Source organism: Melanotaenia boesemani, chromosome 4 (genome assembly GCF_017639745.1).
Source record: "Melanotaenia boesemani isolate fMelBoe1 chromosome 4, fMelBoe1.pri, whole genome shotgun sequence".
Lineage (NCBI taxonomy): Eukaryota > Metazoa > Chordata > Actinopteri > Atheriniformes > Melanotaeniidae > Melanotaenia > Melanotaenia boesemani.
In genome coordinates, this window is record NC_055685.1 from 9,034,005 (window position 1) to 9,047,515 (window position 13,511).

At 36.8% G+C, this 13,511-nt stretch overlaps 1 protein-coding gene across 1 annotated transcript in view; it reads left to right on the forward strand.

The window, feature by feature from the left end:
* Positions 1–4,758: 4,758 nt before the first annotated feature.
* LOC121638714 (septin-9-like) overlaps positions 4,759–13,511 on the forward strand; it is an 82,114-nt gene continuing 73,361 nt past the window's right edge. The window contains exon 1 of the mRNA XM_041983657.1: positions 4,759–4,926. Coding sequence (XP_041839591.1) covers positions 4,905–4,926 — 22 coding nt within the window. The 5' untranslated portion in view covers positions 4,759–4,904. The remainder of the gene's footprint in view (positions 4,927–13,511) is intronic.

The following is a 13,511-nucleotide window of genomic DNA, read 5'->3' on the forward strand; positions in this document are numbered from 1 at the left end:
CTTTTACAGATGTCATAGAAACTCTTTCAACCACATCTGGCAATGGACAGTTTAACCTCCCCCCACACTACAGATGTGCATCGCACACAATTAACCTCATTTCAACCAGCGATGTCGACAAACATCTAAATTCCTGTGCAAACACCAATGCTGTATATAGGAGTAGCATTGCAAAATGCATTTCTCTTTGGACTAAAGCAAGTTGATCAACATTAGCTTTTGAACAGGTGGAAGAGGTCAGCTGCAGGAAGCTAATGGTACCCACATCCACAAGATGGAATTCCCTGTATGAGGCTATTTCCGGAATCTTCACAATTCCCCTGAATGAACTGAATCCCCTGAGTGTAAAACTGGGAATCAAGTGCCTTAATAAAAGGGAGTACCAATTCTTGAAAGAGTACTACACTGTGATGAAGCCCCTGACAGTAGCACTGGACATCTTGCAAGGGGAGGAGTACACCTATGGGCTTTACTATCAACACTCACAAGCCTGATGTCAAAGACACTTGTCCTGAAAGATGACCTCTCTATGACAGCCAACCTTCCGGATGTAATTGTAAAGGTAAGATTATTATTTGATTGATTTGGGTGGATTTGTTGAATTTATTTTACCATTCATGGTGGGCATATGTTAGACTGTGTTTTAAGCAGTGTGTACAATTATTAAAATAATAAAATATAATAAAACATTATTATTCTTCCCCTGTTCAATATCAGGGACATTGATAATCATTAATAATGAATATTTATCATAACATCAACAAATGATTAAAATAAAGATGTGAAAATAGCCTCAACCAAAATTAAATCTCATACAGCATTGACAACACATGAGATGTTTTATGTCAGTAAAGCCCACAAAATAAACAATTGTGTAGTTAAATAAATATATTATTATTTATATCATATTGTATTTTACAGGCCATCAAGACTCATTTTGATACTGTACTGGAGAGCCAAGAAGGACTCCTTGCAGCGGTGGCTTGTCCCAAGTTCAAACGCCGATGGCTGAGATTTGAATGTAGGAGAGAGCATGTAAAGGAGCTTCTGACAAAAGAGTGTCAGAAAGCTGCTCCTGCAACTGACAATACTAATGTGCCCCAGCTGCCGGCCAGCATAGCTGAAATGGACTTTTTTGATTTTGAGAACCAGCACACAGAAAGCTACTTGGCAGAAAAAAAAGTAACTGACTATTTACGGTCAGGGTATGAGCTTGAGATTCTGAATCAGTTCCCAAAAGTCAAAAAGATGTACATGAAATAGAACACTCCAACTCTGTCCAGTGCACCAGTGGAACTGCTGTTCAGTTTAGGCTGCTTGGTGCTTTCCCCAAAAAGGAACAAACTGTTTGATAGGAGGTTTGAGAAGCTTCTGCTGATGATATATAACCACTGTTTAACTCCGAAAGAAAACAAAAAAACATAAGGACTTGTCAGGGTAACCAATAAATGAGACTGGACTAACAGTCTAAATGTGGCATCAACAGTATTTTCTGTTTTGTTAAACTCGTTATTACTCCACTCTGCACTTTAACAACTGATAAAAAAATGTAAATTTTAATAATTTGGAATACATGAGAGACTTTTAGTTTGATTATTTTATTGCTGTATTTTATTTCCATTATTGAAATGGAGTATAAACTATTTTATTTATATGCTGGAATATGCAGAAAAATAACTCAACAGAAGAAAGATTTGTTTTATTTTAATAAAATATAGTGGAATGCATTTAGTCAGGGACTGTAGCAATTTTTTTGTGTGTGATGCAATGCACATGCAGTTAAAAGATTGAAAATAATAAAACAAGTTTAGAAAAAGACTGTTTCATTTGACTTTATATTATATGATGGAATATCCAGAAAGAACAGAATTAGGCTGAAAGGTCTACTGCTTTATAGCGTTTTCAGGTTGTGCATCATGTTTTAAAAAAGTAACTAAGTAACGTAATTATTAAAGTAACTAATTGCTTTTGAAAATAAGTAATCAATAAAGTAACTGGATTACTTTCTTGATGAAGTAATCAGTAATCAGTGAATAATTACTATATCCAAGTAACTTAACCAACACTGTGACTGTGTGGACGATGATGTGGAACAGAATGTAGCCAATCAGAGAGCCAGCTGACTGGGGAACAATTTTTCTCAGTTCTGGCTTTTTCTGTTAACAATAGTCCCAAGACCACCATCATTCCCTCCTCCTACATATCCTCTTCCATGCTGGGTGTTGTGTTTTCTGGTTGTTATGTTTCTTCTTCTTCGTTTTTGTTAGATCACGTTTGGTCATGCAAGATGTCTGAATCGAAAACTAGATTGTAGATCGGTTGCAGGACAGAATCAATATGTTGTTCTGTGATCAGATTATCTGAACACACCACACACAGTATGATCAAAACTGTTACATGCCTGATGTTTTTCTCCTCATGTGTGAGGTCTCGATCAGATAAAAAAATCTCATCAGATTAAATAATAATAATAATAATAAAAAAAGTTTACCTGACCAAATATTTCTCCTTGTTTTTTTCTTGGGTTTTCTTGATTTCTGGTGGTGGTTTTTGTGTTTTATGATTTGTACGTGAGGACTGTGGATTTGCTATTCTGGTTTAGTAAAGGTTTTGGTCAGTCTTGCTTTTTATTTTGATTTGAAATGTTTGCTAACTTGTGTATTCAGTTAAGTAACTTCCTGCTTTATAGGCTTACCTGGTCCTATTTCAGTCATTAGCTCCTTCTGTATAAATAAATAAATCTATGTCTGTCCTGTTTTAGTTGCCATTATGTCTCTTGCTTAGAGACGATTTTCCATATTTAGTAATTTTTAAAGTGAAATTTGAATTTATAAGAGAACTAATTCCAGTTCAGTGATTCAATAACAAATATGGCAAATGATTCTAGTTATGATGATTCATTACCACTGTAAAAATAACTGTTAAATCCAATGAATATGATATTTAAAAGCACATAAATTAAAATCAAAAGGCTGGATGGGAGGGCCTGACTTGTGAATGGATGGGCCTGGCCACACCTTGGGTCTGCGATAACCAGGGCAAAGTAAAAAGCTTATATTTTTGCAATGTGTAGTGTCATCATTTTTTTAAATTTATTTTTTATTTTTTTATTTTTTTTATCTTAAATGCCCACTTAGATTTGGACAGAAAAACATCCATTAAATGACACAAAATTTTCATAAACTGTATCAGAAAATAAGACTTAAAACAGGTTGTTTACATCAGGGGTGTCCCAAGTCAGTTTTTGAGGGCCGCTGTCCTGCAGGTTTTAGATGTTTCCTGCTGCAGAACATCAGAATTTGATTGTTGGGTCAAAATGTTTGGGCAGCACTTGAGAACAAGCTGTTGAGAAGAACCATTTAATTTTAATCAGGTGTGTTGGATCAGGAAGACATCAAAAACCTTTAGGATTGCGGCTCTCGAGGACTGGAGCTGGCATCCCATTTACATCAAAGGCGTCGTTAGGTCTATTTTAGGACCATACATTTATTATTTCGTAATTTGTTTAATGTTTCAATGTTCATGATCATTTGAGCTGTGTTCAGCGAAGTCTGGAATGCAGCGCAAAAGGTTTCCAACTGGAAATCCCAGCAGCAAAATCTGGTCCGTTTATGACCGTTCTGGGTTTTCATTCTCACCTTTCACTCTTCTTGCAAAGATGAGGGTAAGTGTTATGTCACTATCTCCTGCTAGTTAACATAAAACTCAGTTGTTATTGATAAAGGTGGCACTTACCAAAAAAAAAAAAAAAAGAAAAAAGAAAAAAAAAAAAACTTGCTAGCTCTATTTAGTTAAAATCTTAGCATGACGTTGAGTTCTGTTATTGTCATATTAGCTCTGAGACCTGTTTGTTCTTTAACTGTTATCATCAACATTATTTGAATAATAGAATTCTATGTTTTTGAGGGTTAGACTTCCTGTTAAATCCTCACTGACTCACTGATGTCTCTGTCCTTTCTGTCCTTTCCCTTCTGCCTCAGTCTGGATCACAAAAAGGAAGAATTCTGTTATTCAAGTAATTCAATTCTCCATGTCCTCTCTAATGGACAGCTTAACGTAATTTGAACTGTTTAGAGACGGACAAGGTAAAGCAGATGTTTGGAAAAAAGAGACTGAGCAGATTCAGAGATGGAAGAAGAAACTCCTTGCACGAGTGGGTCTGATTTAGGTCACAAAGCCACAGGAATAGACAGATGATGGCCAATTAATTGTGTTAAAAATATTGATGCAGTTTATTACATAACTTAGTTAACGTGTTATTTTTGACTGCCTTACTTTTTTTGGGCTGGAAGGGGCAACTTTGTATGTCATCTCTTCAGGGCTAACTACAGACAGACAGACAGATAGATAGATAGATAGATAGATAGATAGATAGATAGATAGATAGATAGATAGATAGATAGATAGATAGATAGATAGATAGATAGATAGATAGATAGATAGATAGATAGATTTTGAAGTAAAGCTGTAATAGAACAGGCATGTTTTAGCTTTGCTACATCGTTATCTGTTATTTCAGTGTTTGTAGTTTGTGAATGAAGAAACGAACTGTTTTTATAAATAGAGATAGAGATAAATACGACTGTCTCCAGTTGGGATCCGTGCGTAAAAGCGCGTCAGCGGAGCGTTCCCGCCCCCCACAATGTGCTCATACACTTTTCTTTTCTCTGTGCTTTCGAAATTGTCAGCTTCCCACGAAAGTGCACATCATCGAGCTCAGCTGATTTAAAGGCACATCTCCAGCTGCTGCTGCCTCCAGTCACCGGACTGAGAGCTACAGCTGTACCAGAAGAAGTGCGGAGAAGCTGTGACAGCTTTGGTTTGACGGGAGCGCGTGAGACGGGCAGTGTCAGGTTTCTTAAGATACGACGACTCTTTGAAGCAGCCAGCAGCAAACCCAGAGCATGAAGAAGACCACAAATACAGGTACAAGTTTCAGAAAGTAGCCAGACAGGCAACATTTTACTGCGGGATGAAATGTAGATTTTTTTAAACGAACTCAATAAAAAGTAATAAACTGAATCAAACACTGTGACTTACTTTTACCACATTTAAAAAGGTTTTAAAACGTTTTGCATGACCAAGAAATATGGCACATCTTGGATGAAATACACAGGCTTAGTATTCTCCTTAACCTTTTTTTTTCGTATCTTGAGCTTTCTTTTTTTTTTCTTTTTTTTCTGGGGGCCTACCAACTTGTCAAACTAGCTTAGGCTTCATCATTATTTTGTGTGTGAGTGTGCATCACTCGGGGGAGCACCTCGGGGTCTCCTGGATGTTGCTGTCTGATGTGCATCATCATCTGCCCTTCTCCTGCTGACCTTCTGTTTGGATGCAGTGCCTCCTTCAGGCTGCTCTCTCTGTAAGGCGTCACTTTGGTGCATGTGTGTCTGCACATTAAGTCTCTTTGTCATTTCTTTTCTTAAATATTTGGTTTTCATAACATGTTTTTATGTAGCTTAAATCACTGCTTCGTGCTTTAATGTCTGTGTATGTGTGCGTCCCATGTGAGTGGCAAACATCATATTTCCGGCATTGCTCAGGCCCCATCTGTGGGTTCACGCTCTCTCTCTGCATTTGATAAGTCAGGATGGACTCTGGGGAGGAAAATAAAATGCTCCAGATAAAACAGACAGAAATGTGGCACAAGCTGATGCTGCTGAAGCTTGTGTTGAAACTCTAGGATATAAAGTCCAAACTGTGAGTATGTGAATGGTTGCTCAGCTTTTTTTTTAATGACTGAGATGGCTACTACATTAAAGTACCAAGTTTTCTGATTGTTCTTAAGCCAGTCAGTTTAGATCAGTTTAGAAATAACTGGGAGGAAGACAGTACACCAGGCCCAAAAAGTAAACAGACATAGATTACAAATGGATTGTATGTTTATCAAAAAATTATTACATTTAATTCATGCTTAAAACAACAAAAGCAACACTAGACTTAAAGACATGTCGAAATATAAGCAGACAGGGAGTCTATTAAAAGCTTTTGAGGTCTTTGGATGATGATGGTTTGAATGTGTTTTTACATTTCTTCAATGTGTAGGATAGGATGAAACCAAAACTGAACTTATTGGTGTGAAAGATACATTTTGTGTCTGAAGAAAGGGAAATGGTGCATTTGAGCAAAACAACAACAACAACAACAAAAACAAACAAACATACACAAAAGCAGAATAAAGAAAAAATAGTATAACAGGGTGGTGGTTGTATTATAGTTTGGGCCTCTCTTGCTACCCCTGAACTAGGACTGCTTTCCAACCCTGACTGAAAAGTTTATTCTGAATTATAAAAGTGAATCCTCATCTGTCACTGAACTGAACCTAAAGAGACAACAACCCACAACACAATTCAGAACGTTTCTGAATTTCCAAGTCAAAGTCCTGACTTTGGTCCTGTAGGAATGTTGTGGAGGGACCTGAAGTGAGCATTCCAAGGCTGAAGTTGTTTTGTACGGAGGGTTAGAGGGGACAAACCTGAAGGTTCTTTTGAACATTTCTATTTTAAGATGACAACCTAAGAAACTCATCTTGAGATAACGGATAGCTTTTTCAAGATAACAGAATCATTTATACCATTATCATGAAATAATAATTGAAATGAATAATTTAAATTAAACAAGTAAGTTTTTCTTTGTTAAAGCATTACCACCAAGCTACCCTTCACGAGAAAATCTACCAACGTTAAATCATGCCGCTTTAAAGTTCAGAAAATTCATGACCAGGAAGCTAACGTTTCTAGAACGGAAATCTGACGTTATTATATTCTGGATTGTTGGTGTTAGTTAATACTGATTACAGCAAGTACTTGAGCTCTGGCATCTTTCTTGATAGTCTTTGATCGAGAAAGAGAAAACAACAGTAAGCACATGCTTGTCTCTTCAAATTGTAGCATGGGCAAATTTTTTTAATGAAGCTTTGTGACCCCAAAATGTCAAATTGTGAAACTGGAGAATTTTATGGCTGAACTGAACTGAAAGAACTCCACTTTTTTCAGTTTGTGTTGTAAAAGTTTGAACTTTGTGTGTAGAAATACTGGAGATTGCAGATATTTGAAGTTGGATGTGTAATGGAGAGCAGCTATCATTAGTGGAAACCATGATCAAGGAATATTAATGTCCAAGTCCTTATAATTTGAATCTCTAGTAAACACACTTACTCTACTAAACATTCTGCTGTTGGTAATCTCACGTCACGAATTGTAAAAACTAATGCTATAAAACAATCTCTTTTATGGCGTTTACTACCCAAATATATACAAAGCAAGCAGTAAAATTCAGTTTAAATTGTCATTAAAAAAGTATTTACAGGTACAAGTATTAAATTATTATGACATAAATCCTTATATAAAGTACTATATGATGATATTGGCATTGTGAAAATCAGCAAATAAATGCTTAAAGATATTGTTACCAAATAAATCAAATCAAATCAAATTTTATTTATAGAGCTCTTTTCATGCACAAAGCAACACAAAGTGCTTTACATAATAAAAACAAATTATCAATATAGGGGTGGCATGGCTCAGTGGGTAGAGTGGTCATCCTGTAGCCCAAGGGTTGCTGGTTCAATCCCAGCCATGTCGAGGTGTCCCTGAGCTTCACACACCTATGAATATAACAGAAAATAGGGCAAGGCAGTTTATTTGTATAGCACATTTCATGTACAGGACAATTCAATGTGCTTCCCTAAAACAAAGCATTACAGATATTTAGAAATAGTAAAAGGCAGCAACACAGCAAGAATCTCAATAAAATAATAAATTACATTAAAATGATTAAAAGCAAGATAAGTTAAAAAGTTTCCATGCAGATTTCATGCATAGGCACATGAGAAAAGAAATGTTTTTAACCTGGATTTAAAAATGTCTACATTTGGTGAAAGTTTAATCTCCACTGGCAGTTTGTTCCACTTGTTTGCAGCATAACAGCTAAATGCTGCTTCTCCATGTTTAGTCTGGACTCTGGTCTGGACTAGTTGACCAGAGTCTTTGGATCTAAGAGCTCTGCTAGGTTTATATTCTCTGAACATATCACAGATGTATTCTGGGCCTAAACCATTCTGGGATTTGTAAACAATTAGAACAGTTTTTTAATCTATTCTGTGATTGACTGGAAGCCAGTGTAAAGATTTTAAACTGGTGGGATGTCTTTAGATCTCTTACTCCTGGTTAAAACTCTTAGCAGGAGCGTTCTGGATGAGCTGCAGATGTTTAATGCTCTTTTTAGGAAGTTCTGTTAAAAGACGATTACAGTAATCCAGCCTACTGGAGATTAATGCATGGATCTGATAAATAAAAACTCACCTCATAATAGTTCACACACTCACACACACACACACACGCACGCATGCACACACAGACACACACACACACACACACACACACACACACACACACACACACACACACACACACACACACATACACAAACAAGGCACATGTACACTCCCCCCACCCGTCCATTCCCCATTCTGTACAAACATAAACTCCCACAGTTACTGTCTCTGAAATTAAAGTAAGTATAAAAATAATAATAACATGAAAACATCTGGCTTGAAGCAGCTGTGAGGACACGGCATCTTGGGGATCCAGTCACACCGGAAGTCAGCCCACCCATGACCACAGAGGGTGTGACCACAGGATCCGTCCAGGTCAGGGCAGGCTGGGGTCCATACCACAGCCACAGGGCTGCAGTGCAGGACCCTCAGCCACCTAGACAAGGGCAGTCACCATGGCAACAACCCTGCAGGTAGAGCTACTGGTGTGGAGGATCCCCAGGAGGAAATACTGGAGTTAAAAAAGTAAAAACAAGATTAAATAAACTTAAAGATGTACAAATATGTTATGGAATTTGTGTTATCATCATTATTACTGTCATATTGATATTTGGCTCATGACATCTTTAAATTGCAAGTGTTGATTGTGTTATTGTTGGGTTTGGTGGACTAACATAGATTAATCTAAACTGATGTATTGTGAGCTGTTTGTATTTCGCATTATTGGTGTAACTTTTGTGAATGGCTATGAAGCTGGACCCCAGCAGGAAAAGCAGTACTGATGAGCTGCAGCTAAAGGAGATTCAAATAAACAAAATTGAACTCTTTAAACTGATAAATATGTCTCAGATGAGACATACCTCTTAATTTTCCTGGTTACTTGCGCTAAATTTTACCCTCAAAGTGGGAGCACTGTTTTTCTTTCATATCACCCAGTAGGAATATATTGTTCTTTAACTTAAATAAAGTCCAGTGAGACCTGGAGCTCAGTAGATTTAATGAACTGAATGTGCCCATGTTGTTTAGCAGTTTCATGTAATATGACTCTGAATGAGCAGGAAGACCCAGAGGAGTAAATGTACTGTTTTTCTTTTTTTTTTTTTTCTTTCTCTTTTTTTTCATTCTCCCTTCCTACGCATGAGAGATCTCTGTCAGCTGCGTTATATATTCTAATGGCTGGGTTAGTTTAGAAAAAAACAAAAAAAAAAACAAAACAAGTTTGTCCTCAGCTTGAAAGACCCCCTTTGTGGTTGGCATTTACTGACGACTGGTTTTGAGTTTATTAGACTTTTCATCTTCAATAGATGACAAAAATAAATAAAACAAAAACAATATATATATTATATTAATATAATTAATATAATATTAAATATTACAGTATTAGGCTGACTTTAAAAAAACAGATAAATCCACCTTCTATTCTGATAAATTTGTCTAATTTTTGGCTGTGTTATAGTATATTGTTAATGTGACATAGCATCTATCATGTATGCAGGGGGTGGCAGCTGAGATTTAGCCAGCTGGATTACATGCAGTGGGTGGCATGTGCAGACTTTGGCATTCATATTCTAACAGAAATTGAGCTTAATGTCATTAGGGCCTACTGGGCTGTCTTCCTCATGAGGAAACAAAAACTTTTATAATGCAGGGCCTCCAGCATCGAAAAAGGTGGACATGTAGCTTAATTTTAGTGCTGTATTTTTCTAATATTTTGATATCAGTGTAATTTTCCAGAAAGAATAAAGATAAGATTTTCTAATTTTATACATAGCTGCAGAGCATAGGTAATTGGAATTAAATAACATAATCTTCAAAATGCTTTTTGCCTCTATTTTAAACATTAAAGTCATATTATTATCATTCTTAAATCAGAAATACTACTTCCTAAATGCTCTTCCTAAATGGTGAAATAATATAGCGATAAGTGTTTTTGGTAGCTTGCTAAATTACCTATGGGCCTAAATAGTTTCATAGAGAAGCCATAACCCTAAAAAGTGCTACATCAGTCACATCATCCATCCCCCCACTAAACCAAACCAATAGGTGGTTTCCCTGAGGAAAGAGCAGATGAGGGGAGTCAATACCGCTCTTTATTTCTCCTTTACAATGGCTCTTCAGTGACAGCTAAGCTAGATTCCCCTCAGTCTGAGTCATACGTTGGCTCGAACTGCCACTGAATTCACTACAACTCCCTGTGATAATAAAGCTGTCTTTTGGAGAATGCAGTAGTCTTTGTCTGTTTGATTCACCACCTTAGAGCTGAAGCTGCCAAGCTCTCTGGATAATACAATCCTTATCACACCAAAAACCCTACTTGAGTGTTAGACTACCTTTATCAGTCTTAAGTGCCAAGTACAAAACCTCACTCCCTCAGCTCCAAAGAGCTGCTTTACGTATCAGCTATTCAACCCAAGTTTCTCCCAGTGAACTTTGTCTCCTTTGGATAAACCTTTCCAGAGCTAATAGCCTAATGTTTCCCTCTTAATACCAGAAGAAATGACACATGGTTTTTGTTCTGACTCTCGAGGTTTTATCTCTGTTTATCTATTCCCAGCTGTTACTCCGACCTGATTAAACTTCGCTCTGTGCTCTGAAAAGCTTACCCGTGCCTCTATGATGCATGCTCATACAAAGGAGACCTCTCTCTTTCACTGATGAATAGGCTAATATACCGATGCGTTTGGCTATATATACACATTCATGCACATGCACGCCAGCTCTGACATCATCTGCTATCGTGTCAGAGTTTGGCTATAAATAGAGATGGTGGACGATGACGTTTCAGCTCAACAAAACCCCCTGTGAACAATATAAGCATGAAAACGGGTCATGTCACTGCTGCTTACCATGACGAACAGCCAGCCAGTTGTGAATAATCCAGCTTTATGTTCATTAAAGGAACACCTGATGTTAGGATTCTTTCATTTTTCACATGATTTCTTTGTTAACATTATAATTTTTTGCTATGCGAATACAGACAGCTTTGTTAACCTTATAAGGATGTATCATGAATTGTGACAATTTAAAAACAAGCATTGGTGGTGAGTAAGTTGAAATTCAGTCATGTGTGCAAAATGTTTTCTCAGCTTAAGACATTATACGACTGGTTTACTTTGCGCTCTCTATGATAAGAACATAGGCAGGGTTATGTCACTGTTAGGGTTTCATTTCAAGTAATGAAACTTGGTGGAGCATTGTAACATGGACAGCAGAGGAAACGCTTATAGTTTGGTCTGGATTTTGATCATTTTTGTTAAATTTTTCAAATATTATTTTACCTGTATCTATATATGTTTAACTCACTGAGACACAGGGTCTTATTTCCAAGAGTGACCTGTCCAGACACAAACAAAACAGGTTACAGACATACAGTACAATACAGATAAGTAACAGTTCTTTGGGAAACAGAACTCAGAGCTGGTGCTTTGGTAGAGGCTGCCCAACACAGAGGACTTGTTAGGTTTTCTATCAGTCAGCAGAATCACTGAAAAAAAGAAAAAGATGATTCTCATGAAAACCAGATTAACTTTTTATGAGTCAGCTTACTTGTGGCAAGCTTTTAATATAAATCCACATTCTGATATGGATCCAGTCTTTTTAATTTAGCCTTATGAATGCTATAAAGTCTCAGGCTGTTCTTACTAATCAGATCTTTTAAAACTGAACTACTGAACTTGGCAGATTTTGCACTTTGATGCCCTCTAATTAAGGCTAATTTGGCATCCGTTTGACATTCTTCTTCTCTTAGCTCTCTACAGCCAGTAAAAGTCAGTCTGATGTTGGCTCTTGTCTTTTCTCTTGCCTCCAGCCCTTCCTCTATTTCTTTTCCAGTCTTCCTCTGATAATGTCCTCCTTCATTACTTTGCTGAATTTGGCATGATGTGCATTCACAACAGCCAGTATGTCGATATCCAGTTGCTGGTGTGTGATGCGATGCTGTAAAGCAAAACAAAGCTGTCAAGTGACGCCCGCGGGTGGATAAAGAAGTTGTGAAGTGCAGTTTACCAGCCTCAGGACGTTAAAGGGCAACGGCGACTCCAAGAACGTACATAATAAATGTCAGTGTGCCATCAAAACAAGTCAAAGGTTTAAAGGTCAGAAACTTGTGTTGCTTTAACTCAGTAGATGTTATATTTGGTTTTTTATTCAGTCACTCTGTCATTAATCTTTTTCTTTATTTATTAATTTAACAGTCGGCAGTTACTCCTTACGTGTATTTTATTATTCCTTCCCATATCTAATATATGTATTCCTCAGTTTTCTTTGTTCACTGCCGTGCATATAAATTTTCAAATGTTATGCTCTATCTTCTGTTTTTTGGGTGTACAATTTGCCTGATTTTTGATTTCACACTTTTATTTGCTAAAATCATTAAAGTATATATATACTGTATATATATATATATATATATATATAAAGCTGTCAAAAAATATATAGTAAGACAAAAAGGATCATATTTCAAATAGACTAAAATGAAAATGCTTCAGTAAAAGTGACAAAAAATTGTAATTGAGTATTGTACAAATGGAAAAATAATTCCACTGCAGATTAGGTGATATCACCAAAATGCAAGACAGATTTCTCAGACTTGATATTTAGAAATTATGTGCCCATTACATATTTTTTTCACTGTTGATATACCAATTTAGTCCTCATCAAAAACTCACATTTCAAAAACCCTAATTTAACAATTCGAGTATAAACCTAAAATAAACCAAAATGGGTCGTTTTAAGCCGAAATCTCAGATGGTATTGAAATTATACAGTTTAAAACCATTTCATAATGGCCTTGTGTACAACCACATAGATACACTATGTATTTCTTCTTCATTTGTATTTACTAAAGACACACTCCTTTGCCAAACTCCACATAAACAGAGATCACCACAGAGCTCATATGTCAGGAGCTCGCTCTGTGTGTTCATGTGTGAATATCTGTTGAGTATATGTGCTCCGTCTGGGTCCGAGTTGTGGATTTAGACATCAGGAGTTTGGCATGCTGATTACAGAGTTCTCAAGCCACAGGGAACCACAGGAACTTTCTTTCCTTTCTCCATTTCTTTCTCTTCCAGTCTCCCTCCTCCATCAGTTCAGGCTAATTTACAGAAATGGAGGTGAAAGCAGGGGGCTTTAAGCTTATGTGGCAGGATTCTGCGCCTTATGATAATTAGTCAAATTGCAAAGCTTGATTCCTCTAAGCGAAGTTAAGCTGAATGAGCTTTTAGGACGCACCATG